At 42.2% G+C, this 26,150-nt stretch overlaps 2 protein-coding genes across 6 annotated transcripts; one reads left to right on the top strand and one right to left on the bottom strand.

Moving 5' to 3' along the window:
- Positions 1-3,366: 3,366 nt before the first annotated feature.
- cog1 (component of oligomeric golgi complex 1) lies at positions 3,367-17,295 on the top strand. 5 transcript variants are annotated; one of them, XM_071514504.1, is made up of 16 exons: positions 3,367-3,702; positions 4,548-4,795; positions 5,606-5,787; positions 5,960-6,136; positions 6,638-6,794; positions 7,588-7,798; positions 8,004-8,090; positions 8,127-8,394; positions 8,542-8,972; positions 10,778-10,924; positions 11,312-11,473; positions 12,185-12,309; positions 12,941-13,049; positions 13,571-13,677; positions 15,216-15,297; positions 17,080-17,295. In XM_071514504.1, the coding sequence occupies exons 1-16, from the start codon at positions 3,397-3,399 to the stop codon at positions 17,215-17,217; spliced, it is 2,937 nt and encodes a 978-aa protein (XP_071370605.1). In that variant the 5' UTR covers positions 3,367-3,396; the 3' UTR covers positions 17,218-17,295. The 5 variants fall into 5 exon arrangements, with proteins under 5 accessions (XP_071370605.1, XP_071370606.1, XP_071370607.1 ...); XM_071514505.1 differs by adding an exon at positions 15,811-15,834 and having other exon boundaries at positions 8,004-8,385; positions 8,518-8,972; positions 17,077-17,211; XM_071514506.1 differs by adding an exon at positions 15,811-15,834 and having other exon boundaries at positions 8,004-8,385; positions 8,518-8,972; positions 17,080-17,208.
- Positions 17,296-19,374: 2,079 nt separating this feature from the next.
- LOC139640322 (regulator of G-protein signaling 9-like) lies at positions 19,375-25,172 on the bottom strand (the record flags this gene model as incomplete). Its single annotated transcript, XM_071514510.1, has 8 exons — positions 19,375-19,531; positions 21,526-21,608; positions 21,856-21,994; positions 22,710-22,797; positions 23,041-23,156; positions 24,304-24,417; positions 24,946-25,007; positions 25,122-25,172. Coding segments are annotated over 8 exons (810 nt in total), but the record flags the coding sequence as incomplete, so codon positions are not given.
- Positions 25,173-26,150: the final 978 nt, after the last annotated feature.

Genomic DNA, 26,150 nt, shown 5'->3' with positions numbered 1-26,150 from the left:
AAAAGAAGCCACGCTTCTTCTTCTTTGGTTTTGTTGGCAGGCTGTCTTCGGCACTGGAACTCTGAGGTCCTATAGGTTCGACCAGCTGGACGGGTGGAAGTGTCTTTTCCAGGGTCAGAAAGGACAGATCCTCAGTGTCCTTGGTCTCATGGAACAAACTGCTAGACACCTTGATGTGAACAACAGCCTCACACACATGGAGAAGAGAGGATGAACGTGAAGCTTCAGCCTCCTGAATAGGTGGAGGGTGGTCAGCCTGGATGTCCTTGGCCTCATGGACTGCGCTTGATACACTGATATCCTGCTGGTTCAGGATGGCTGCTGCCTTGTTGTCTGCTGCCTTCATGGTTTCAATCAAGCATGGTGGAGCCTTGACCTGAACCTGGATGGCTGGAGCCTCTGACTCCTGAAGCAGGTCGGTTGATCCTTCCTTAAGCAGGTGGATCAGGGTGACAGAGCTTTCAGCAGCGGCCTCAATCTGTGCACGAGGCCTGAATGTTTCCGTATTGATGATAAAAGGACATTCGTCTTTCTCATTCTCCAAGTCCTGGAGGAGCAGCATCAGTTTAGAATCAGTTCTGACAATTGGCTCCCATTCATCAAGATGATCTTGAGTAGGGGCATGGTGTGCAGCGCAGGCAGCTAGAAATGTAGAACTCACTGATGAGGAATCATAGAGGTGCTTTTCACCAAGTTCCTCCTCCTCCAGGAGGACTGAGAGGAACTGCATCAGGTGAGAATCAGTGCTGCTGACAACAGGTTCCAATTTGTCAAGCTGGTCCAGAATCAGCCCATGCTGTGGGGAGCAGTCAACTGCAAATCTAGAGAGATGTGATGAAGCGTAGAGGAGCTCCTCACCAAATCCCTCCTTCTCCAAGTCAAAGTGGGATTTGACCAGTGGCTCCCACTCATCCAGGAAGCCCAGAGTGGATCCACAGGGTGAGCAGCAGTCAGCCACAAATCCAGATGTGTCACCTGGGGGAGCATAGAGGTATCTCTGTCCAACTGCCTCCAGGTGGTAGTCATTGTCAAAACCAGTGGAGGAGTGCTGAAGCAGCCTCAGTCTCTCAATGAGTTTGAAGTCATCAGTCACTGGAGCCTCAACAAGGAGGAGCAGGTTAGACTGAGCCTCAACATGCTGAGCTGGGTGGATGGATACTCCAGCATTACCTAACGCTGTGTGTCCGGTCATGAGAGGAGAGTCTCTCTTTGAGGGAGGAAGGTCTCCTTTGTCCATATAGAGAAGTCTGTATGCTGATGAAGCTGTGCTGACTATTGGCTCCCATATATTAGGTGACAGGGCGGCGTCAAGCTCAGCAGTCACTCCAGAGAAACTAGAGGCTTCAGCATAAAGGTACTGCTCCTTCTTCAGGACTTGCAAACATGTAGTTGATGTTGTCATGGCGATCGTCATTGAGTCGAGCGACCATTTGCATTGATGCTGAAAGAAATGCAATGGCAACATCTTAATGAAACAACCACATGATGTAGCTTCATTCCAGGTCAACATGCTTCATCATAGCTTTATCTTATGTCTTTCATCATAGTTTTGTTTCAACAACAAATCTAACTGTCAATTTACAATGTTAATCAAAGGAAGTAAAGGGAGTAAAGGAAGTACTAGACACAAATGTAAATCCTTCAACACAAACAACTAGTCTATCCTGATTGTCTGTTTCTTGTTTGTCTGTTCAGCAAAATCCTCTGTACTACTCTTTTTATGTTAAATAATAAAATTAAAAACACATGTGGCTTACCAGGATGGAAATCACTCTCCATGGTTTCCTTTCTAAAAGGTAGATGTTGTTGATGTTTCTCCAAATAAATGCAATGTGAGTTTTCTGTCTCAATGTGCAGGTGAACACTGATCAGAGATGAAACTGTGAGTCTGATGTGTTCAGGTCAGTCTGCCTTTATGACACTGACATTCTAAATTCTATCAACTCTGCTGTGTTCTGTTTACATATGGTTTGCATATGGTTTAGAACCTAGACATGATTAAAAAACACATAATTGAATATATATTTTTTTTATTTAGGTACCCCTTTTTATGTAGGAGAAAATTATTTTGATTTTGTAAGTTATTCATCTTCAAGTCAACTTTTCAGGCTTGGAATTTCTCTTTTCCAGGACAACCTGTGCATCAACCCATGCAGTTAATAGGAACCCGGGTGGTATTGTAAGCACATAATATTACTGTGTAGGTACCAGACGAAAACCTCCCTGATACATAATGTACTTACAACAGTGTAACAACACAGTGTAACTTCAAAGTGTACAAACATAATATACTAAACTAAATACTTACAACAAGAGTTCAGCACCTGAGACAAGTAGTGCTGAGTTATGTGACATTTCCCACTCTTTTCTTTACTGAATTAATGTTATGTTGTGCCTCACTGAGCACTAATGTGATAGGTTATAATATATGACGTGATATTTGTATGGAAGCCCATTTCTGCCAGTGTGATGAAAAAAAACGGTTCTGTAAGTCATTATAATGAGAAACTTTCTCAAAATAATGTCTTAGTATCTCAAAATAATGAGAAACTTTCTCAAAATAATGACTTAGTATCTCAAAATAATGAGCTAGTATCTCAAAATAATGAGAAACTTTCTCAAAATAATGAGTTAGATAAACAATAAATTGTTCCACAATGACGCATCCACCATTTCAAAAAGTGACACCTACTCTTACAAAATGCTTGATTGCACAAAATACAAATAAAACTGGTACTTTATAAGGATGGAAGGTAACTTCAGTGCACTGTTGACAAAATGATTCCACTCTTACAGGCTGCACCCAAGTCACATTGGAGGCTATTACCTTGTTAAGAATCATTTACTTTGCAGTTTATTTTGATGGCATTTCTATTCTATTGTATGTTTCTTTAAACATTGTTTACATATCAGCAACTTATTTTGTCTGCTGTGCCTTTTCATTTTATTGTGTATTGTGAAATATGTTATAGTGATTGTTTTTATTTATTGGTCCAATATTTTCATAGTTTCAATTTGTTACCATGCTGACCATTCTGGGGGGGTTTAGAGTCAGATGTCCGTAATACAATTTTTTTTTTTTATTATTATTGGTACAACTATGTTCGAGCATACTTATTGGCCCATTATGAATTTTAATAACCATTTTAAGGATTATCTTGCTTACCAACTCTACTCCTAAAAGGCTGTAATCCTCCACTGGCGTTTTGGAACTATTTGATTGGCCGCAGTCCGCAACCTGGGCGGAAGTGCTGCCTGACAGACAGATGTCAGGACCAACAGATACCTCGTACTCCGACGTCGTCACGCTTTTGCTTACGTGGAAGCAGGAAGCGTAATTCCCCGGTCTTCCGGGTTGTAGTTCTCCTGTAGCAGCTCACTTGTTTTGGAGGTGCGATGGCCGTGGATCCGGCGCAGTCTCTCCGGGTTTCGGAGATCAAGGACCCGGCGGCCCTCTTCGAGCGCTACAACACCGAGGAGATCCGCCGAATCGAGCGCAAAGTCCGCGGAGAGATCGAGCAGAAGAAGGAGGAGCTGAGGCAGATGGTGGGGGAGCGGTACCGGGATCTGATCGACGCCGCCGACACCATCGGAGAGATGAGGCAGTGCTCGGAGAGCGTGGTCCAGTCCATCCAGGACATGCACCAGTACTGCCACAAGTTGAAACAAGGCAAAGCAAGTGCCGCTAGCAGCAAGCAAGAGGTAAACGGATAGCCTAACTAGCTATGTTGTAGCGTTATAACCCCCACCAAACCCCAATGCGTTCCGTCTCCTCTCCTCCAAAACTGCCATTTAAAAATCTGCCAATTCAATGTTGCTTTGCGTATCGGCTAATATACACACAGGGTATGACATGACTTAAGACGTGTTACGAGTCATTAGGTTCCACTCTTCCATTCGGCATGCAAACAATACACCAAGCAGCACATATTTCAATAAAATCTCAACTTTTAGAATCGGTTCGCCTGCTGTTTCCAAAATCATCTTCCACCAAAACATACCGTGGAGATCCGTCGCGAGCAGGACGAACCAGTTCTAAAACTTGAGATTATATTGAAATTTAGTGCTGCTTGATGGATCACTGGCATGCCGAATTTACCAGACGACACTAATGATTCATGAACTGTCTCAACTCATGTTCTGCCAGTATATACGTTTGCTGATAAGCTAGAAAACACTAAATTGTCATATATTAGAATGTAGTTTCGCCTGCGCTCGGGCTGAGCCACTATCCACCTGCTGTAAAACTCTGCACTCTCACTTATATGGCCTCAAACTGATTTGAAAGTTGTCAGCAGTGTGTGCTTGTGTGTTACATTTTTCTTGTGAGTGATGGTACTATGCACCTATGCACACTCTTCTAATAATTTAGCTTTAGAAACATCCAGTCATTTGCTTTGATGTAAGTTTGTAGCAATAATACATCACTTTGCATGTTTGCCTTTCTCTCTTTAAATAACCCCAACACACACATACAGTACACACACTGTCTCAAATCTCAACGTAGGCTACTATGTGTAAAGATGCAATGTGTCATCCTGCTGCAGAGCCAATGGCAGTGGCAGGAGAAGTTCTACACCATGGCCTCTCAGATCAAGCTGCTCCTGGAGATCCCCGAGCGTATCTGGAGTGCCATGGAGGCGTCCCAGTACCTCCAGGCCACCCAGCTCTACCTGCTGTGCTGCCACCTGCACAGTCTGCTGCAGCTGGAGGCCGCCACCGGGGGGCACTACAGCCCCGTGCTGGCCCGCTTCCCCATCCTGGTCCGGCAGGTGGCCACCACCGGACACTTCAGGTACAGGAGATGAATTGAATTAAATGAAATGATTACTGTCTATGGCACAAATTGGCTACAGATAGGCGCTATGGTACTGTATGTCTTGTGCTTTTTTTCTTTGCACTGAATGTGGGGCCCTGTACCACGTGTCTGTATGTAGGCTACTTGTGTTTCTACATGTCTCTGCACCTCTATCACCAAGACAAATTGCCCTACACTTGTTGTGCTTTGCGGTTAGTGATTCTGATGAAGAAATCCAAGGCACAGAATTGGGGGGATGAGTGATTAACTGGGCTCTTCAGTGTGTGTGTGGTCCCCTTTACCTCTGGCATTATCATGCATCTCATATCTGGATTGTGTCTAGATCTGATTTAGCTGGATTACATTACACCTAGCATTAAAATGCATTTACAGTATACACTTCCATGGGTGATTTGGGTGATTAGATCTTTAATGCGTCTTGGGTGAATTTACATCTGAATGTAATGTGTTTTTGCGCCATCCAACTATAATCCAGTTACCCAGGTGGAAATGGGGTCATGTCCACTTGGCCAGTCTGCCAAAATATGAGTCAGCACCTCACGCTACCTATTTGGTGTTTTCAGTCTAGGGCTGTGGTTCTCAATCGTGTGCCATCGTGACCCAAGAGTCTACAGGTTTTCATTCCAACCAAACACTACAGCAGCTGATGAGCACCTTCAACCAGAGTCGAGGAACTAATCAGTCAAATCAGCTGCTGTAATGTTTGGTTGGAATGAAAACCTGAAAACCATGTGGGTCAAAGTGTCAATAGAAGTCAGTTAGTCAGTCTTCCTATCCTCTTTCCAGGTCAACCATTCTCCTAGACAGCAGGTCTCTGCTGCGGGGGCGGGCCGTGTCAGACCAGGCTATCGCAGAGGCCTTAGTGTCCACCATGCTGCTGGAGGACAGCTCACCACGCCAGGCCCTGGCTGACTTCCTATTGGCCAGGAAGGCATCCATCCATCAGCTGCTCAACCAGCCACAGCACGGTACTCTATGATCCACACAAAAGTTGTTTAACAGTTGATTAATGAATGCTTACTTAAAAATGTGGGTTCGAATTTGGCCTGGGAGGCTTATTGCATATCAAACAAAGCAAAATGCCCCAAGATAATCTTTAGAAATGTGTAATAATCTAGAAATATCTTTCCCCTGTCCCAGGCGCTGGGATCAAGGCCCAGGTATGCAGCCTGGTGGAGCTGCTGGTGACGACCCTGTTCCAGGCCTATGCCGTCTTCTACATGCCCCCAGAGGGAAGCCCCAGGCTGGGAGAGGGGGCCCTGAGCTGTGGCATGCTCTTCTCCACTCTGGAGAATGTCACCTCCAGCACACCCACAGGTAAACAGCTGTGACGTCCTGGAAGTCAGACTGCTGGAGGTACCGGGGTGTAGGACTAGACCATGGTATGGAGTTGTAGGACTGGACCATGGCCTGGAGGTATGGAGGTTTAGGATTGGACCATGGTCTCGCGGTATGAAGGTCTAGGACTGGACCATGGTCCAGAGGTATGAAGGTGTAGGACTAAACCATGGTCTGGAGCTATGGGGGTATAGGACTGGACCATGGTTCGGAGGTGTGGAGGTGTTGAACTGGACCATGGTCTCTAGGTGTGGAGGTGTAGGACTGGACCATGGTCTCTAGGTATGGAGGTGTAGGACTGGACCATGGTCCGAAGGTGTAGAGGTGTAGGACTTTCAGAAAAAAGAAGCCCCAGTGGGTTCGAATTTGAACTCTGACAGATTTGCGCCACTGGATCGCAGGTTTACTAGATTAGGAAATTGAGGAATTGTTTCTAATGCACTGACATAATCTTTCCTCTCACGATAATGTCTCCCCCAGGTAAAGGCAGGAGGGTGTTGCAGGAAGAGATGAGTACAGGAAGCTGCTTCAAGTACCTGCCTTCCTCCATCTCTGAGTTCCAGCCCGCCCTTCGCACCCTGGCTCAGCCAATCCAAAGAGAGCAGCTACGGGACACACTGCAGCAGTGGATTGATACGTAAGTTCCAGCCAAAAATGACATGTGAATCTCGAGTAAAAAAAACAAAACAAAAAAAAGAAAACAGTAGTACAAGTCGATAGACCGACATCAGTAATGACAAATGACGAGGAACAGAAAATTAATAGTGCTCCCTAGATGCATTCCTCCCCTTGCACCACTCCGTTAGCCCTTGTTTGTGCTAAAGAACACCTGTGAAGCGAGGCTGGGATTGCCTATAGAGGCAAACAGGTAACGACAAGAAAACGTCCCACATGTAGGTGATGAGATTCAGTGTCAGGGCAGAAATAGTTTGTCTTTTCAGCCATGGATATGTCAGCAAACAATCTGAGGAGATTGAGATATGTTGCACAAAAAACACCTCGTCTCCAATCTCCAGTCCAACAAAGGCATGGGACACAGTCAGGTGTTGAATTTATCCAGACCAAGAGAAAGTTAAAGGTGCCGTGACTTTTTCCACGTACGTTTTAAAGCTACACTAGGCAACCTTGTGCGTTGGTGGCCCCAAATGGCAACGAGAGGGTACTGTTTGAATTTTGACAAAAAAGTCAATACCTAGAAATAGGGTGAATCTACAGTGTCTCAATTAGTAGGGGTGATACAGCCCCACTTTGTGATTTGGCTAATAAGACAGCTGGATTTCTACATAAAAACCATGCAGAGTGCAGCTTGAATCCATGTTTGATGTTTCCCCCATGGCTTATAACTGTTACTCCTCCAATTTCATATATTCCAACACTACTGTAGTCAAACTGCGCCGTTAGCAAACTCTCTCTTCCCCTTCTGCTGCCAGCTGTAAGGAGGACATCTGCCGTGGCGTTGGCAGCCTGCTGGTCTATGTGAAGAGCCTGAAGGGGCTGGCAGCCATCAGAGATGCCGTCTGGGACCTGCTGTCCACCGAGTCCATCAGTCAACACTGGAGCACTGTCTGCCAACGCCTGCTAGAGCGCCCCCTGGCCGTCTGGGATGACTTCCTGCAGCAGCTCTTCCTTAAGCGCCTGCAGGTAACTCAATTTCTCTCAAGACAGATGAGACCATGGAGGAGACGATTGGCAGCATCTATCTCCCACCAGTGGTATTGTTAGCGCTAGTATTTCTCAAAATTAAGACCGTGTTTCCCATAAACCCTGTTTGTTGACGCTGTGGTCCCTCCCCCATTTTCATTATTTCATTGACATTTCCCATCTCTCCTCCTTCTCGTTGCCCCAGGCCATTACCCAGGAGGAAACGGGGGCTATCTCGGCGAGCTCCACCCAGCTCCTCACTTCGGCCCTGAGGGATCTGGAGGCCCAGACGGTCCACCCGTCCCCGCCGCCCTCGTCCGGTGCCAAGCCCAGCCCCGGCTCGAGCCGCGGGGCCCAGTACGAGGTGGACGTGGCCTCCTTCCTTTGGTCGGAGGCTCCAGGGGACCTGCTGAGTGACGCGGGCTGGGTAAGCGTGACCCAGCGGGGGCAGCAGCAGCAGCGGAGCGGCCTGGCCATGAAGACCCAGGCCCTGACTCCCTGCGTTCAGAACTTCTGCTCCTCCATGGACGCCAAGCTGAAGGCCAGGCTGGATGACCTGCAGCACTACCTTCCCTCCCAGGACAAAGGTAGGGACGGTTCAGTCATAAAATACTTGACGCACTAGTCACTTGTCATTAAAGACTGTTCCAATGTGTATTATCTGGCTTTTAGTGATCAGAAATGCCCGCCTTTGTCCTTTGTCCATCTCATCTTGGTAGGGTCCGACTCCACGCCAGTCCCAGTCTCAACCTCTGGACCCACCGAGGGCTCCTCAACGTCCTCGTTCGACCGCTTCACGGACTCTGCGGCGGTGGAAGAGGCCTTGCGGGAAGGCTGCCTCGCCTGCGTTCGTCACATCTTGTCCTCCGTCCGCTCCGAACTGGCCGCGGCCTCGCCCGACCCCAGCCACGCCCGCCTCAGCTCGGTCCTTTTCATGGCCAGGCTGTGCCAGTCCATGGGCGAGCTCTGCCCCAGCCTAAAGCATTGCATCCTGGGGAAACAGAGCAGGGCCGAGGTCGTCACCAAAGGGACCCCCAGGCAGGGCAGGAAACTGGGCAAAGCCAGGGCAGCCGTGGAGGTCAGCCCAGCCCAGGCCAAGTGGGCGGGTCTGAAGGACGAGCTCCTCGCCTGCAGCATGGAGGCCTACCGCATCTGGAGCTCCGCCCTCTCTAAAGTCAGAGACTGCACATGTGATTTTTTGCTTATGTTTTTTTGCTGCATGTAGCATGGAGTTTATTTTGAACAGTCTAGAATCTTGTTTGGCAGAGACAAAGACAGTAAAAGGATTGCAGGGTAATAATATCTTTGTCGTGTTCACAGAACTTGAATGGATAAAACAGTCCTTCCACTGTTTGTTATGGTAGTTTAGCTAGTACAGCATAAAATGGCGATTATGGAAGTTTAAGGGTTAGTTGCTATGGTGACATTAAAGTCCGGGCATTAAAGCCGTAAAGTCTGTCACATTTGCTTGAGAACTGTGCAGATGTGTCTGTCGCACGAGTTCTTAGCAAACTGTCAAAACTCAACTGAAAGCTAACGTTAGCAACAAGTTTAACGTAACATTATCAAAGACTGTACTTCTCTCGCTAGCTCTTCTAGTCAACATTAGCATATAAGCAATCCATGGACTTGCTGTAAGTTGGAAGTTAGCCCAACAGTACACATAAAAATGGCTGATGCTCCATCCATTCAGGAACGTTGATTTGAATGGGAATGACCGTTTTACCCATTCCAGATCTGTGGTTGTGCTCCTTGCTCCAGACGGTTTTTAGCTAATATCAAATTAGAGACGCAGGTGATTAGTATGGTAAGCACAATGAATGAGCAATGCGCTCTAAACAGATAGAGATAGAGATTATATCCAGAGTTGATTTACAACATGCGTTTTTCTGTTAATCAATTTCTTGAAAGATTTGTGTTGGTGTTTTGTTTTAAATTTGCAGAGAGAAGATAATAGTAAATCACTGAGTCTTCCCTTAAACTTAGGGGAATCCAAATATTTAACAAACATCACTTCTTAAATTAAGAGGAGTAGCAATGTTTTCAGCCAGGATGCTGCTAGCAAGCATGTGTGTGCTAACAACAAGCTAGCAGGCTAGTAGAAGAGTATAGAATGAGAGTCTATGGAGCCAAGGCATATAGAGGCAGAGGTGTGTTCAGTTCAGTTGGCTGTAAAAAAATAAAATAGACGGACTGCTGTATTTGACAGGCAGGTCAGGACTTAAATTCATTATGATTTTTGGACATTTTCCTGAAATTTGAATATTGAAATTTGTTCTGACAGTCTTAAAGGATAACACTGGTGTTTTTTAATGCATTTCTTACCGTCAACAAATCCTATGAAAATAACAAAATCAGCAATGATTTTGTATTGCCAACAAGTCTCGTCCATGTAGCCGGTGCCCAATGAAGCCATGTCCCAGCAGCCATAGAACTCCATTGTATTAAAAAAAACAATTAAAAACACGTCACAGAGCCATGCCGTTGCTCTGGGCAACATATTTCATCATCGCGATGCACCGGGCCGGCCGACTTTTTCCTCAAACAACTTAATAAGCCGACCGTAAACACGTTTGCGATCTCAGGAAAGTAGTTCCGTAGCACCGAAAATAGTCCCCAGAATGAAGAATTTGCTCCCATTTGAATTTGATTTGGCAATGACTACAGTAGCCTGACTTTTCAGGGTAACAGTTAGCAATTTTTAAAATTGAAACTATGTCTTTGTGAGCTGTATTTCAAGGTTTTTAGCTTACAATTGGAGCCAATGACTTCTGGTTTGAAGGCTAAAAACGGTACGTGGGAAGTCAGAAAGTAATGGGAGTAGAGCAAACGCATTGTTGATTTTGTTATTTTCATAGGATTTGTTGACGGTAAGAAATGCATTAAAAAAACAGCGTTATCCTTTAACAACAGCTGGGTAAAATGTGTTCAGTCTCGGAACTTGGCTAGAAATCCTATTTACTGGTTGTGTTTTGACAGGTGTTGCTGGATAAGTTCGCCACAGCGCTTCTTGCTGAGTCTGCCGGCGCCATCCTAACAACAGCCACAAACTGGGAGGATCTAGAGATCCAAGAAGAGGCCGAGTCGGGCAGCAGCGTCACCTCCAAAATCAGACTTCCTGTCCAGGTCAGCGACTTGACATGTTCTCTCTGTTGGTAGATGTTCAAACCAGAGGTGGGACCAAGTCAACTTTGCTCGAGTCCCAAGTCCCAAGTCCAGTCTTGAGGCACAAGTCTCAAGTCAAGTCTCAAGTCTAAATGTAGATTACCAAATCAAGTCCAAGTCATTAATGTAGAACAGCAAGTCAAGTCAACTAAATATCTAGGACTTTTCAATGCAATATGGTTTTAATAGGATAGAAACTTGGTAAGAGCATCATGAGTTTGATTTCTATAATAAGTTTCAACTTCAATAAATTCAATCATTCCATACAAATTCAGAAAACAGAATTTCAATTCAGTTGTCGAAGCGTTGTTGAAGCGTCTGATCCTGAAACCTGTGTGTCTCCTCCAGCCGTCTTGGTTCGTCCAGTCACTGTTGTTCCAGTTGTGTCTGGAGGTGAACAGGGTCGGGGGCCACGCTCTGCCCCAGCCCACCCTGCGGGAGCTGCTGCAGGCCTGTCTGGACCAGGCCCTGCACCACTACCACAGCCTCACACAGCAGACCCAGAGCAAGGTAACTGCTCCACACACACACAGTCTGGACAGGAGAAATTTCACGTGCTACATACACCCCTTCCAAGTATTCTGTTAGAATGGAAATCAAAAGGCAGTAAGGTTACCAACATAATTTATTTTCATTTAAGATTTATATTTAAGATGCTCATTTTAATTGTACTTACCTTTACAGTCACAATGAAACCGCATTTTATCTTAACTAAACCCTCATCTTACTTCCTTAATTTGCCGCATTTCCGTAATGCAGAGAGGGATCATTCATAAGTGCAAACTAATGGTAGATCAGTTATGGAGAGAAAGGCAGTTTTATATGATTGGAGCGGTGGGACTATTCAAATATCTGTGATGTTTTATTGGTTGGATTGTGTATGTACACCTCCTCCTGGTACACAGTGATGTCACCACTAAAGTAATGAGATTTTGATATAAAAATACAAGATTTTTTTTTTGGGGCATTAATTGTCAAATAGGTGTATTGTATGATAGAATGAGCTAAAAAGGTGAAAAGGTCATTTTTCATTTCAGTGTGACTTTAATACACTTTAAAGTCAATTTTTAGTATAACCCACACTGAATGTTTTGCATTGATGAGCAGTTTGCATGGGAAATGTTGAGTCTTTGGGATGTCTTATCATTTCTTAGACTCTTTCTTTCTCATCACCCACCTCTGCTTTGCCCCCCCCCCCCCCCCCCCCCTCCCTCCCTCCAGGAGTGTGTATTCCCTATGACCCAGAACAGGGCCTTGCAGTTGTTGTTTGACATTCGCTGTCTCAGTACCACACTGGGCACCAGACCAGAAGAGGGCAAGAGCTCCCGATCACACCAAGACCCCAGGTACCACACACACACACACACACACACACAAACACACACCATACACACACCATACACACAACCCCAATGCTGCTGAGGACATTTGATTGGCTGAAGCCCCATTTAGACACAGGATTAGAATTATAGGGGTAACACTGGTACTAAAGTCTCAGCCATGCTCCTCTGTTATTTTCCTTATTATTCTGGATGGTTCTCAGCCACACAGACAGAGGTGAATAGTATGGTCAGATGTTCCCAGATGCAAAGGTTGCTTCACACGGCCATTCAGTAGCATGGAGCCATTTGCTAGGTACTGCTAACATTAGCAGTCATCGGTGCAGAGAAAGTGTGTTTCACCCTAACCACCTGTAGGGGGAAGCAAATCACCAGTAGTTTTATTTGTGGCTGAAATGTTTCAGGGTTTCAGGGTTTCAAGTATGGAAAAAGATTTTGACCATTCCCAGGTGTCGGTGTGTATGGAAATTATGAGAAAATGGCAAATAAAAGAATGGAAAAAAATATGTTTCACTTGTATATTAACTGGTATATTAATTGGGCAATATACTGTATATTAGCGAGACATTGACACCAATTTGTGAAGAGCTGGCTTAGTGACCCAATTTGCATGCACCCTTTGCTTTGTGTCTTCCAGGATCCAGCAGGTCTGTGATTGGCTGGAGAGCTACATCGACCCCTTTGACCTGGATGTGTTCACACCACCGCTCAACGCCAACCTCAACCGCCTATCACAGAGGACCTCGGTACAATTACCATTACCATCAACACTTGCACAAGAAAGTGGTTCAGCATGGAGTCTACAATCTAGATTTATATGTACATAGATGTAGATATATACTGTATGTATGTATATATGTACAGCTTGATAAACAGAAACACTTTACCTAAATTAGGGTTCCACTGATTTCTGAAGTTCAATAACAATATTTTGGATTGAAGCAGCTGATATTTTGTGCACAATGATTTGTGCAGCTATTCAATATCTTTAAATGTAATCAATTTCATGGCAAAAAAAGAAATTTCAGGGTTTTCAGGGTGGAAACACCTCTTAAGCAACATTTAGACCATCATGGGACACTAAAACTCTCCACTGAGTATTGATTTGATCAATATCTGTCATATCATAGATGGGTGACTCTGGCTGATATCTGATTTTTAATAAAAGGCCCAATATTGCCCTGATGTATGGTTCTAACCAATGTGATAATGTTCTAACATTGATAACATTATTCTAGCATATTCCTAATGCTGTAACATGTTTCAGGTGCTGCTGGGTCTGCTGACGGGCTCGGAGAAGTTTGCCTCGCGCAGCAGCAGTGTAAACTCCCAGGAGCCTTATAACATCCTGCCACTGGCCAGCAGCCAGATCAGGTCAGTGGGGACTGTGGTTCATAACAAATTAAAGGTGCCATGTGTATCATTTTAACATCAATAAATCATTGCCACATTAATTTTGAGGAATTAGTGTAATTACCATAAACAAACCAAGACCATCACTGAGAAGATTGGCAGCCTGCATTTTACATTGTGTGTCACTGGGTTGAATTTGGCGGGAAATCTGCTGGGTTGCTTTACGGCACAAAACAGGAAGAGGACGCTGTTCTTCCAGAGCAAAAGAGCTAAAGCTTTCAGAGTTTCTGGCAATGGCAGATGGTGGAAGGAGTGGAAGGCCGATGGAAAAATCACTTCCATAATTTTTTTATCAGGAAGGGGCAGGAAGCAGCAGGGTTTATGGGAAATGTGGTCTTAATTTGGAGTAACACTAACAAAAATGTACTGGTGTCAGAATCTTCCTAAACAAAAGTAAAAGGTAACTCAATAAAGTTAGTTTTTTTTTTTTACAAAAGAGAAAGAGAACATTGTTACATATGACATTCCCCATGTAATGTAAACAGAGGACAGAGTTCAAACTAGATTATTTTAATTAAAACAAATTTTACAAAATAAAGTATATGATGCAGTGCTTATGGAGAGCCTACAAAAATTGCATTGAAGGTGGAAATCCTCTGAAACAGCATTTAGGCCATCATGGGACACTAAAACTCTCCATTGAAACCCAGGATACTAATAATAAACATACTGATGCATACTTGTGTGGAATCTGATCAAAATGTCTCATTAGAATCAATTCAGGTTAAGGCCTTCCCATAGACAACCAGTGCAGTATTGAACAATTCTACAATAATCAATCAAATCAATCAAAAAATCAATCAAACTGCATCATATCCATCATATGAGAGGTGGACGATTGACTGGACCAGATCTGATCAGGCAAATGGATATGTAGTGGTGGAAGAAGTATTCAGATCTTTGACTTGAGTAAAAATAGCAATACCACAGTGTAAAAATACTTTGTTACAAGTTAAAGTCCTGCATTCAAAATCTTACTTAAGTCAAAGTACAAAAGTATTGGCATCAAAATATACTTAAAGTAGCAAAAGTAAAAGTAGTCATTATGCAGAATGGCCCATTTCAGAATCATATATATCATGTTATTGGACTATAATTATTGATGCATTAATGTGTTCATCACTTTAATGTTGCAGCTGGTAAAGGTGGAGCTAATTTTAATATTACTTTATATACTGCTGGGTAGCTTAACCTATAAAAATATATCATAATTTATTAGTTGATTTATAATTTGTATTAATAATCTAAATCTGCAAAGTAAATAGTAACTAAAGCTGTCAAATAAATGTAGTGGAGTAAAAAGTACAATATCTCCCTCTGAAATGTAGTGGAGTGGAAGTATAAAGTAGCATGAAATAGAAATACTCAAGTAAAGTACAAGTACCTCTAAAGTGTACTTAAGTACAGTACTTGAGTAAATGCACTTAGTTAAATTCCACCACTGTGGATATGTTGGTCTAACCTTAGCACGGCCATTGACTGTGTTTTTTCTTCTCCAGGTTCGGGTTGCTGCCTCTCAGTATGTCGAACCTGCGCAAAGCCAAGTCGGCCACAAGGGGCGCCGACATCACTCGGCCACTGGTGAGTTCCAGAGGAGGGGTTTTGCTAGCTAAAGCTGCCGTCCAGCGACGCGGCCACGTTACCCACCACTGGGTCTGACTGACTTCATGTGTAGGCCGTTTAAAGTAGGGGTGTCACGAATCTCCAAATCCACGATTCGATTTGACTTTTTGATTTTAAGGTCACGATTCGATTTAAAAAAAAAAAAAACATTTCAGCACTGACGGCTATGCCATTGTTAGTGGGTGCGGTGGCGCGTGCATGGTTTTTTTGTTTTTTTCTTCGGACGCGTGCAAGTAGGCAGGGGTGGAGAGAAAAAAAAATACTAGGAGAATCGCAAACCTGCTTGTGATTTTGAAGGTCGAAATCGAACACTCATTTCGATCGATTTTCGATTCAGAATCGAAATCGTGACACCCCTAGTTTAAAGTGTTGCTGTTTCATATGCAGTATATTTCTTCATTTCTCTGTTGTGTGCCATTCATTTGTTCCACCCTGGGTAAACACTGTCTGTTACACGCTTTGCCTTCCCAGCGTTTTTGAGCGCGAGAAACCCAGGCAAGTTCATTAGTGGGTTTTTGTTTGTGTGTGTGTTAGTTTCTCTATGTAGTATTGTAAGTAGTACCCTGGTTTTGCCATTGGTGCATTTGCAGTGTGACTGTGCAATATTAGTACATGAAATGTTGATTCTTGTGTTTGGCTGGGTGAAAAGCTAAGGAATGCTACTATGCTAACTAATCTCCCTTTGCTGTCTATGGGCTTGTAAATTGGATCAGTATCAGATTGCTTTGTTGCCGTAAGAATTTTGACTGCAGCAGCACAGCAAATTTAACCCCGGGGCAGTCTTGCGGGTATTAGAGGACCAATCCCATCTTGAGATTCACTCTTTATTTCTGTTAAGTTTGTTGAACTCGTCAAAAATGTGTCTCACATGGAGCTCAAATTGGGATTCTTCCAAAATTTGACAAAAGGCGACCATTCTAAACTCAAAGGAATACACCAAGTTTTTGGTCAACTGTCCTGTTAAGTGATGATAAAATCATCCGTGTGTCCCTCCTGGATCATTGGCTCCACTGCTCCATGCTAACACTTTAGCATACACTATGTTAAGTGATAGTAGGCTCCATGCTAGCATTTTAGCATACACTATGTTGATAGTAAGCTCCATGCTAACACTTTAAAAATACACTGTGATAGTAGGTTCCACGCTAGCATTTTAGCATACACTATGTTGATAGTAAGCTCCATGCTAACACTTTAAGCATACACTATGATAGTAGGCTCCACGCTAACACTTTAGCATACACTATATAAGAAGACTGATAGTTTAGTAATTAAAATGTTAATGGTTTTTGTTATATGATCATAATAAAAATAAAATAATATTATTAACGCAATATGTAACCAGATTTATTTTTGGAACTGCTTCAGGTACACAAAGATTTTATATACACAGTCTCCCATCGCCTTCTACATTCAATTCATATGGAAACAGAAAAAGTGTTAGCATGGAGCCTACTATTACTCAACATAGTGTATGCTAAAGCGTTAGCATGGAGCCTACTGTCACTCAACACAGTGTATGCTAAAGCGTTAGCATGGAGCCTACTGTCACTCAACACAGTGTATGCTAAAGCATTAGCATGGAGTAGCGGAGTCAACGGTCTACCGGGGACACATGGATGATTTTAGTGTCTATGTTCTCATCACATTACGGCTAAGTTGACCAACAGGACAATCTACCAAAAGCTCAGTGTATTCCTTCAGGAGCAAACATTTACATTTGATCCTTCCCTCCAGCAGGCGCCTCCAGCCTCCACAGCAATCAGAGATGACAGCTTCCGGCCCGGCAGCCTGTTCAGACAGCTAGCCCACCAGGACGAAGAAACAGCGGCTCCCTCTTTATTCAAGTTAAGCTGGCTGTCTGGCATGGCCAAATGATCTCTTTTATCGCTGAGGACTTTTTATTTGCAGAAACTTTGTAAAAAATAATATGTATAAATATAAATTTGACTTACTGAGAAATGGTTGTCGCGTGATTTATTGTAATTGACTAATTGACACTACTGTTGAGAGACACACTAAACATGGGCACTTTTATGGAAATGCTATATCAGTATTAGTTGCATTTTAACACTATGATAAATTTCATAAAACAGTTTTGGTAAAACACTGGCAGAGGCCAGTAAAATTCATTCCAAGGGGTGATTGTAGTCATTAAAGTAATAATTTGCGACGTTTTCATTTAAATATGTCAGTCTTACTACTCTCTATTTATGATTGCTATAACACAATAGTAACTCAACCTATATCCAGTTCATGAAAGCTTTTCCTTTTGCTGTTCTAAACACCCGGTAGCAGTCTGGTAGCTCTTTCCTGGGAAAAATGATAAAAATGTATACGTTTCTAGTTTGTTTGGAATAAATAGAAGAACTGGGTAATGAATGAATGAACTCCATCCATATGCTGCAATGAAGCAAGTACAAAGTCAGTGTTGTGCCAGTTATTCCAAGTAAAGCCTTGCAAGAGGTGATGGGTTAAAGGTTGTTCTGAATAAACATGTTTCTGGCATAATTCAACCGCCTCACTAGTAGCCAATAGATGCTGAATATGACTACTTGAACTGTTGAACATGTCGAAAGTTAGGAAAAGTTGCTTTAAGGTCTCAGTTTTGATAAATCAGAAGGGTTACAGATGCTTAACCTGTGTTTTCATATCTAGTTAAGTGTTGACATCATTTATGTTAGTAGTGATGTCAGAGTGTATCTTAACATATGTCATTTGTTGGATGGGTTTTATCCAAAGCACCTTTCAGTTCAATGACAGCATATATCTTTACTATGTGTGGGCCCCAGTGGGAATTGAACCCCTAATACTGGCAGTGTTGGTGTCATCACTAATCCACATACACACAGTAATCAATGATCTGAGCTGTGAGTTTATTAACATTTTAGAATTTGGACAAGTACCCATATTTACATATAAATCTTACAAAGAGAAATGAGCACTCTTTAAATTCATAAATGCACTGACATACTGTTGTGTATATTTGACTATGGTTGGTACAATATGTAGCACTAAGCACTTCAGTTTTGAAAAAATAAATTGTTACAGCTTTCAACTGCTATCTGAGCTAGATGACATCAAAAACCATATGTCTTTTGGACAGTAGTATTTACAACCACAAATAGCTCATTATCTCATTCCATTACCTCCCATCATACACACTGCACAATACTGTAGCAACAAATGCTATCTCCAACAAGGACAACATATACACTATTGATGACTTTGACGATTGAATACTTTAAGTATTGTTACCTGTGTGATTTAACTAAAACAGGTCAGCTACAAAATGCAATTTGATCAACTAGTGAAAATCAGACTTTTGGTAACTTTGGCTTGAGTACCACTTGGCCACAATAGCAACTTTAATACAGTCAGCCAACCTGTTTCTGGTGAATGATTTGTAGTGAGATGCTACTGTTCAATCATTCATACACCCTCCTATTTAAAAAAAAAAAAAAATTAAATATGTAACATGAGAAAATCTATTAATTTATTCATGCAAATCTTGATATTGCCTTTGCATCCATTGCAATAATGAAAATCAGCTGACCCCAAACTCCAAATTAGCCTGTATAGAACCAGACAGTCCTGAGTATTATGGCTGCCATTCCACCATCAGATGGCATGTTGTTCTTATTATATAGCCTATCATTATCCCAATTTTCTTAGAATTTCACTTTCTACAAAAAGGATTGATTTGGGACCTTGCTCAGCCTCTCCCTATGCAATATTGTATGTTATACGTCACCTGGATATTTACAGACTAAGTCTGGAGACACTTGTCATCACTGGAGATGCCATGACATGCTATTCTGGTATCCATTAAGATTTCTCACGTTTCTGTGTTTGTGATCATTTGCTAAAAGAGAACATCATTTCTATTGATGTCATTGCATTCGAGCGCAAAGCAAACCTGTGAAAAAAAAGAATAAAAGCTTATAGTGGGCTGGGTCTCCAGGAATGAGAAATGTGTCTCCATTGTGTGGTTTGGTTTTCCATGTCTCATATACACTCTTTCATTGTGTATTTCTACTTCTTTCTGTCTATCTTGCTCATCATGGCCTTGACATCGACAGGGGTGGCTGCAATGGCGGCCTTGGCCCTCTCCTCCTCCTCTTGCTGCCACAGGATAATGGGATGGATGCCCAGGCCTCGGCTTCTGGCATTCTGCTCCAACTGAGCGTCACTAAGGTGGAAATGGAGAGATGATATAGGCAGCAATATAGCAGACTGACTAGGTAGGATAACAGAGACACCAATTACACCTGGTATTAAAATGTGATCTGTATCTGGATATCTGAGTAAGGAGAAATGCATGATAATGCACACAGCACGCATTGTGATGGGAATGTGATGGGATCTGCCAGAGTCAGTAGATGGAAATGCCATTTCTACAGTGCGTTCAGATCAGGAAGAATCTGGCCACAAGGTAGAAACGTTAACAATGTGAATAGAGACATCATGACCATGGGTAGAAACGTTGTCATTATGGGTAGAGACTTCACTGCGGGTAGGAATGTCATCAGTGAGCGAAGAAACTTCTTGACCATGGGTAGAAGCGTCAATGGTAGAAATTACGTAATTATGGGTAGGAACTCTATCATCGTCATCGGTAGAATCGTCATCACGGTATACATGTCTTGACTGGGGTTAGAAATGGCATAATTACAGGTAGAAACGCTGTCGCCTTAGGTAGAAATGCCATTATGGGTAGAAACGTCATTGCCAAGGGTAGAAACACCATCATTATGGGTAGAAACATCATTGCCAAGGGTAGAAACGGCGTCATTATGAGTAGAAACATCATTGCCAAGGGTAGAAATGTCATAGCCAAGGGAAGAAACACCGTCATTATGGGTAGAAACATCATTGCCAAGGGTAGAAACATCATTGCCAAGGGTAGAAATGCCATCATTATGGGTAGAAGCATCATTGCCAAGGGTAGAAATTCCGTCATTATGGGTAGAAACATCATTGCCAAGGGTAGAAACATCATTGCCAAGGGTAGAAATGCCGTCATTTTGGGTAGAAACATCATTGCCAAGGGTAGAAACGTCATTACCAAAGGTAGAAACGCCGTCATTATGGGTAGAAACATCATTGCCAAGGGTAGAAATGCCGTCATTATGGGTAGAAACATCATTGCCAAGGGTAGAAATGCCATCATTATGGGTAGAAACATCATTGTCAAGGGTAGAAATGCAGTCATTATGGGTAGAAACATCATTGCCAAGGGTAGAAACGTCATTACCAAAGGTAGAAACGCCGTCATTATGGGTAGAAACATCATTGCCAAGGGTAGAAATGCCGTCATTATGGGTAGAAACATCATTGTCAAGGGTAGAAACACCGTCATTATGGGTAGAAACATTATTGCCAAGGGTAGAAACACCGTCATTATGGGTAGAAACATTATTGCCAAAGGTAGAAACGCCGTCATTATGGGTAGAAACATCTTTGTCAAGGGTAGAAATGCCGTCATTATGGGTAGAAACATCATGGTCAAGGGTAGAAACACCGTCATTATGGGTAGAAACATTATTGCCAAGGGTAGAAACGTCATTGCCAAAGGTAGAAACGCCGTCATTATGGGTAGAAACATCATCACCATGGGCAGAAATTCCGTCATTATGGGTAGAAACGTAATCGCCGTGGGTAGAAATGCCGTCATTATGGGTAGAAACATCATCACCATGGGCAGAAATTCCGTCATTATGGGTAGAAACGTAATCGCCAAGAGTAGAAATGTCATCATTGCTGGTAGAAACATCATTATTGCGCCTCTTACAGAGAGTGGTAGAAGTCAAAGGAAAAGGCTGCACAGTAACAGCTGCCATGTTAGTTTTTGTTGCCTCCTCCACACCTACTCAGCTGCTTTGTCAAAAAATGCGGTCCCATCACAACGCAGACAGATAGAACGCATATAACTACCAGGTGTAAATGCAAAGGATTTCATCGGATTGTTCCATATCTGGATAGCATATCCAGATGCAGATCACATTTTAATACCAGGTGTAACTGAGGTCCAAATGTTTCAGTATATGTTTGTATTAGTAGTAGTATTTGAACAGCAAAATTCATGTATTTTTATCCAATGATTTCTAGTCTAACCCATAAACAACACCAGACTCTTGGTATGGTATTTTGAGGTGTTTGTATCACATCAGTTCAGCCACTAACCTGAAGTTCTGAAGCTCTGGGTTCAGGGCCTTCTTCTGGGTTTCCTTGTACACTGGAGACTTGAGGTAGCGGAAGAAAGTATCCTGCAGTAGGAAAGAGCATATAATGACTGGTGACTCAAATTTCAGAAGGATAAGAACAAAAAGGCATTGGACGCAAAGTATCTTTACCCTCAGCCCTAAAATTAAGAAGAATTAAAGGGCTATTAGGTGGAATTGCAACAACATTGACAGAACCTTTGTCCTCTTCTAGAATTCTCTGGCATCTATCATTTTGTGCTGAGGCAGGAAAAACCTTACTTACTGCATGCACCTTAAACGACACACTCACCTTCTTCATGAGCAGGAACACGTGAGTCTGGGCGGCGTCCAGGACGTAGCGGTGAGGATGATCCAAGCCCTTCACTGTCAGACCCATAGTCCTGCCATCGATGTTGATCCAACGGGGGGCGCCTGGGGCCAGGAAGGTCCTGAGCACAGAAAAACGCTTGAAGATCCGCACAAATATGCACAGTATGCGCAGTATTGGTTTTATTGGCCGAGTAAGTGTGCACATACAAGGAATTCGACTTGGTGGGTTGCTACTGTAGGTCACATGAAACGAACACAAAATTATTAAAGTAGTATGTAGAAGAATAGAAACAGCCGAATAGAAATGTAAGAAATAAGTCTCTTTCAGAAGTAGTATATGAAATAGTACTAGTATATACAGTAAGTGTATGTTGTATATAAACAAAGTATAAGTCGTGTAAGGAATGTAGGAATAGGTCTCTTTCCGATACAGTATGCTGTTGGAACCTGATTGATTACCCTGATAGGAATCTATGGAAGAAAACCAATGACAGAAATACTGTATATATATATATACATATATACATATATATATACATGTATACTATATATGTATAGTTAATGCTTATTAAGCATTAACTAGCCCTTAACTTAGTGACCCTTATTGTAAAGTGTTACCCAATATTGCATTGGGATTTGAGTGTTTTGAACCATTGCAAGGAAAGAAAAAGAAGAAGCTGTACACATGAGTTGGAATGGTATAAGCAGGGTATAAATAGGTACAAATATAACTATACGGCCAGAGGTGAGTTGAGTATATAAAAACTAACTAGATGATAGTAGGTGCAGGTGCATACACAGACACACACTATATTTGTCTGCACTGAAACTCACTTGAAGATGATCTCAGCTTTTGTTGACATGGAGGATGCAGTGCCCCACTTCATCTCCTCAGCTGCCTCCCAGAATGCCAAATTCTCCCCTGGGATACACACAAACACGCACATACACACACAGAGCAGTGTTGCAATTCAGCCACCAAATCGACCTAATCATTTCACGTCCATTTTGCTTCTCTGGTTATCAGTTTGTGGAACTGCCCCCTCACACACACACCCCCCCCCCCCCCCCAACTGTCACACACACAGAAACACACAAGCTCAACCAGGCCACACCAGATACACAATCCAATTTGAAATGTGATCTTTGGCATTCGGGTACGTACCGCTGAACTCCTTCTTGAGGAAGACCTTGAAGTCATCTCGTCCGCGCAGGTCGCTCAGCAGCTCGAAGAAGCTGAAGGACCAGCGCTCCACTCGCATCTTGGTGGGGACGTCAACCCTGTAGGCAAACAAAATCCACAACATGTCTGTGTTTGATTATGGAGACATTTTGTTGCCTCTTCTTTAACAGCGGTGGGGGAAATGTATTGCATTCTATTCTATTCTGTAAGGCTCCTGTACCTCACATTTCTACTGTCTTTTAAATCCAATGATAATGCTACCAGATCACAGGACAGGTTAGTTTAGTTAGCTGGTTTCTGATACTATGCACCTTAGAAATGGAACCGACTGCAAAGCCCTTTGACCCCTCAATGATTTTAAAGCAAAGATATATTTTCTACCATGTTTGTGCTGGCTTTCTGTAATGTATTTTTTATGTTTTATTTTTGTTTTGTATCATGTATTTTCTTTGTCAATTTCATGAATGTTTTTGTTCTCAGGTCTCTCTTAAAAAAGAGAGTTCTCAATGAGAGTACCTGGAATAAATCATTCTTAAATAATAGATAAGATAATATATAATATGTAATTGATTCATTGATCCCTGTGGGAAAACTGGGCCATTGCAGAAGCAAGTACTAGGAGGCAGTTATGAAAAATAGAACATGCATGTAAATAAACATATAAAACCGATTGTACAGATGTACACAGGATATAATAATGCCAGAGTTTTTAAGTTATAACAAAATATCAAATTTAAGATTTTTTTAACGATTTGTTTTATTTTTACATAGTATTTTTTAAATAATTAATCCAAAAACATTTTTTTTTACAAATCCCTCTGTAAATGACCAACTAATATTCATCAGAATGAAACAAATGTTCTGACTGATATGCAAATTTGCATTTTTTTTATGAACTATTAGTTAATTTGCATGTGTTAGTACCATTTTTTTTCCCCAATTCACTTGTGGTGCAAGTATATTAAAGGTGCTATGTGTAGCTTTTTTAACCATCAAAATATCATGATTAAATTAACTGTGATACCTTGGTATAATTACTGTAAACAAATGAGACCATGGTAGAGATTATTGGTCGCCTCTATCTCACACCAGCAGTATTGTTAGTGCTAGTGTTTCTCAAAATTAAGACCACATTTCCCATAAACCCGATTTCTTCCAAAATGCAGTGTAGAGGCTGGTAGAGGCTGCCAGTCTTCTCAGTGGGGACCTTGTTACCGTTTACAGTACAGTCAGTGCCGCCCTCACCTCCTCATGTTGAGATTCCAGTACGTGTCATTGTCTGTTTGCCAGGGGTTGCTGGGTAGACAGGGAGCCAGGAACGGGTCATGGTTCTTGTAGGTTGTGACGAACTTCACCAGTCTGCAGAGACAAAGCTGCTGTGAGAGCAGTGGAGCTTCCACATTTACAAAGTGTCATGAGCATCATAACCTCTTGTGACCAAACATATCTGAATCCACATAGCACAAAGTTTGATTAGTAAAACAGGACCTCCTGCTTTTATACTGCAATATACTGCAATATACTGAAGAATATTTAATAACTTGTCAAAAATGTAATAAAATGTCTGCTGTGTTTGACCAAGAAAACAACATCATATTATGTCAAAACTGCTGGATGTACGCTGTGTGGAAGTCTAAAACAAATTATTTTGTTTTGGGGACGAGCAAACTTGAGTAATATAAAATGCTTGGGTAAATTATCAATACAAAAAAATCATAAACAAAGATGATAAAACGCATGCAGCTACATTCTCTGTAATCACTACACCATATTAAAAGAAAAGAAATTGGCTAGTGAAAATTCTTAGTGGCTACATCGGCTAGTGAGCCAAAAAGTTCATTTCAAGCCCTGGAAAGGTTCTCATGCTGAGGTCCCAGAGGAACTTACGCTCCGAGGGACACGCTAGATTTGACTTTCGGCCTCATGATGGCTTGTTGGTAGAAGATGTTCTAGAGGGGAAGAGGACAGGACGCTGATGTCATTTCAAATTCATCATAAAAATGTTACATTTTGTGAAAATCACATGAATTACAGGCTATTCTGCTGTCCATGTTATTACTTACCATCCGTCTGTGCTGGTCAAAGCTGATTTTCTGAGAAATGACAGGAAAAATAATTTGTCATCATAGGCAGGCATAGTCTGATCCAGAGGTGTGACCAACAAGTGGTCACACCTGGTTGACACGAGTCAACAAGTCCCAAGTCAGTCTCAAGTCTTGAGGCACAAGTCTCAAGGCAAGTCCCAAGTCTGAATGTAGATTACCAAGTCAAGTCCAAGTCAAGTCCATGTCATTAATGTCAAGTCTCAAGTCTAAATGTAGATTATCAAGTCAAGTCCATGTCATTAATGTCAAGTCTCAAGTCTAAATGTAGAACAGCAAGTCAAGTCAGAACAAATCAAGAGTCCAGTATCTATTTAATATGTTAAAGTAAACTAAATATCTAGGACTTTTCAATGCAATATGGTTTTAATAGGATAAAAGCATCATGAGTTTGATTTCTATAATCAGTTTCGACTTCAATAAATTCAGTCATTCCATACAAATTCAGAAAACAGAATTTAAATTCAGTCGTCTGCTGGAACAAATCTCATCACTTTCAATCTAAGTCATTTACACAAACACAAGATCTCAAGTCAAGACTTTAGAAACCTTTTCAAGTCATCAGAGTACAAGTCAGAGTCAAGTCCCAAGTCACCAGAACCCAAGTCAAGTCAAGTCTCAAGTCTTCTCTTCATGCATAAAGTCAAGTCTCAATCAGTTAAAATTATGACTTGAGTCCCCACTTCTGGTCTGATCACATCAATGGGAAATGCACATCTACTACGATAGTGGGGCTCAGCAAAGAGGAATACACTGATGCTATTTACAGTGTTACACCTACAGTGGGAAGAAAGCTACTGTGAAAGCTACTGCTGGCACTAACACAAATAGGTGGAAAATAATGAGAAACACAATACCAAAGAAGAGTACTTGGGTTTTGTGTTTATGTGAGCATAAGTACTGAAGTCAATTTGAAATTCCCCAAAAAGTAAGCTAGAAAATATATCATATATTCAATGATAAATATACTATATATCCAGTGATATCCAG

This window comes from Centroberyx affinis, unplaced genomic scaffold (assembly GCF_046629955.1).
Source record: "Centroberyx affinis isolate AG114_WGS23_722 - 3 ecotype Tasmania unplaced genomic scaffold, CSIRO-AGI_Caff_v1 ptg009069l_1, whole genome shotgun sequence".
NCBI lineage: Eukaryota > Metazoa > Chordata > Actinopteri > Beryciformes > Berycidae > Centroberyx > Centroberyx affinis.
Note: the sequence above shows the minus strand (reverse complement) of the source record. Positions and strands in the feature narration are given on the sequence as shown.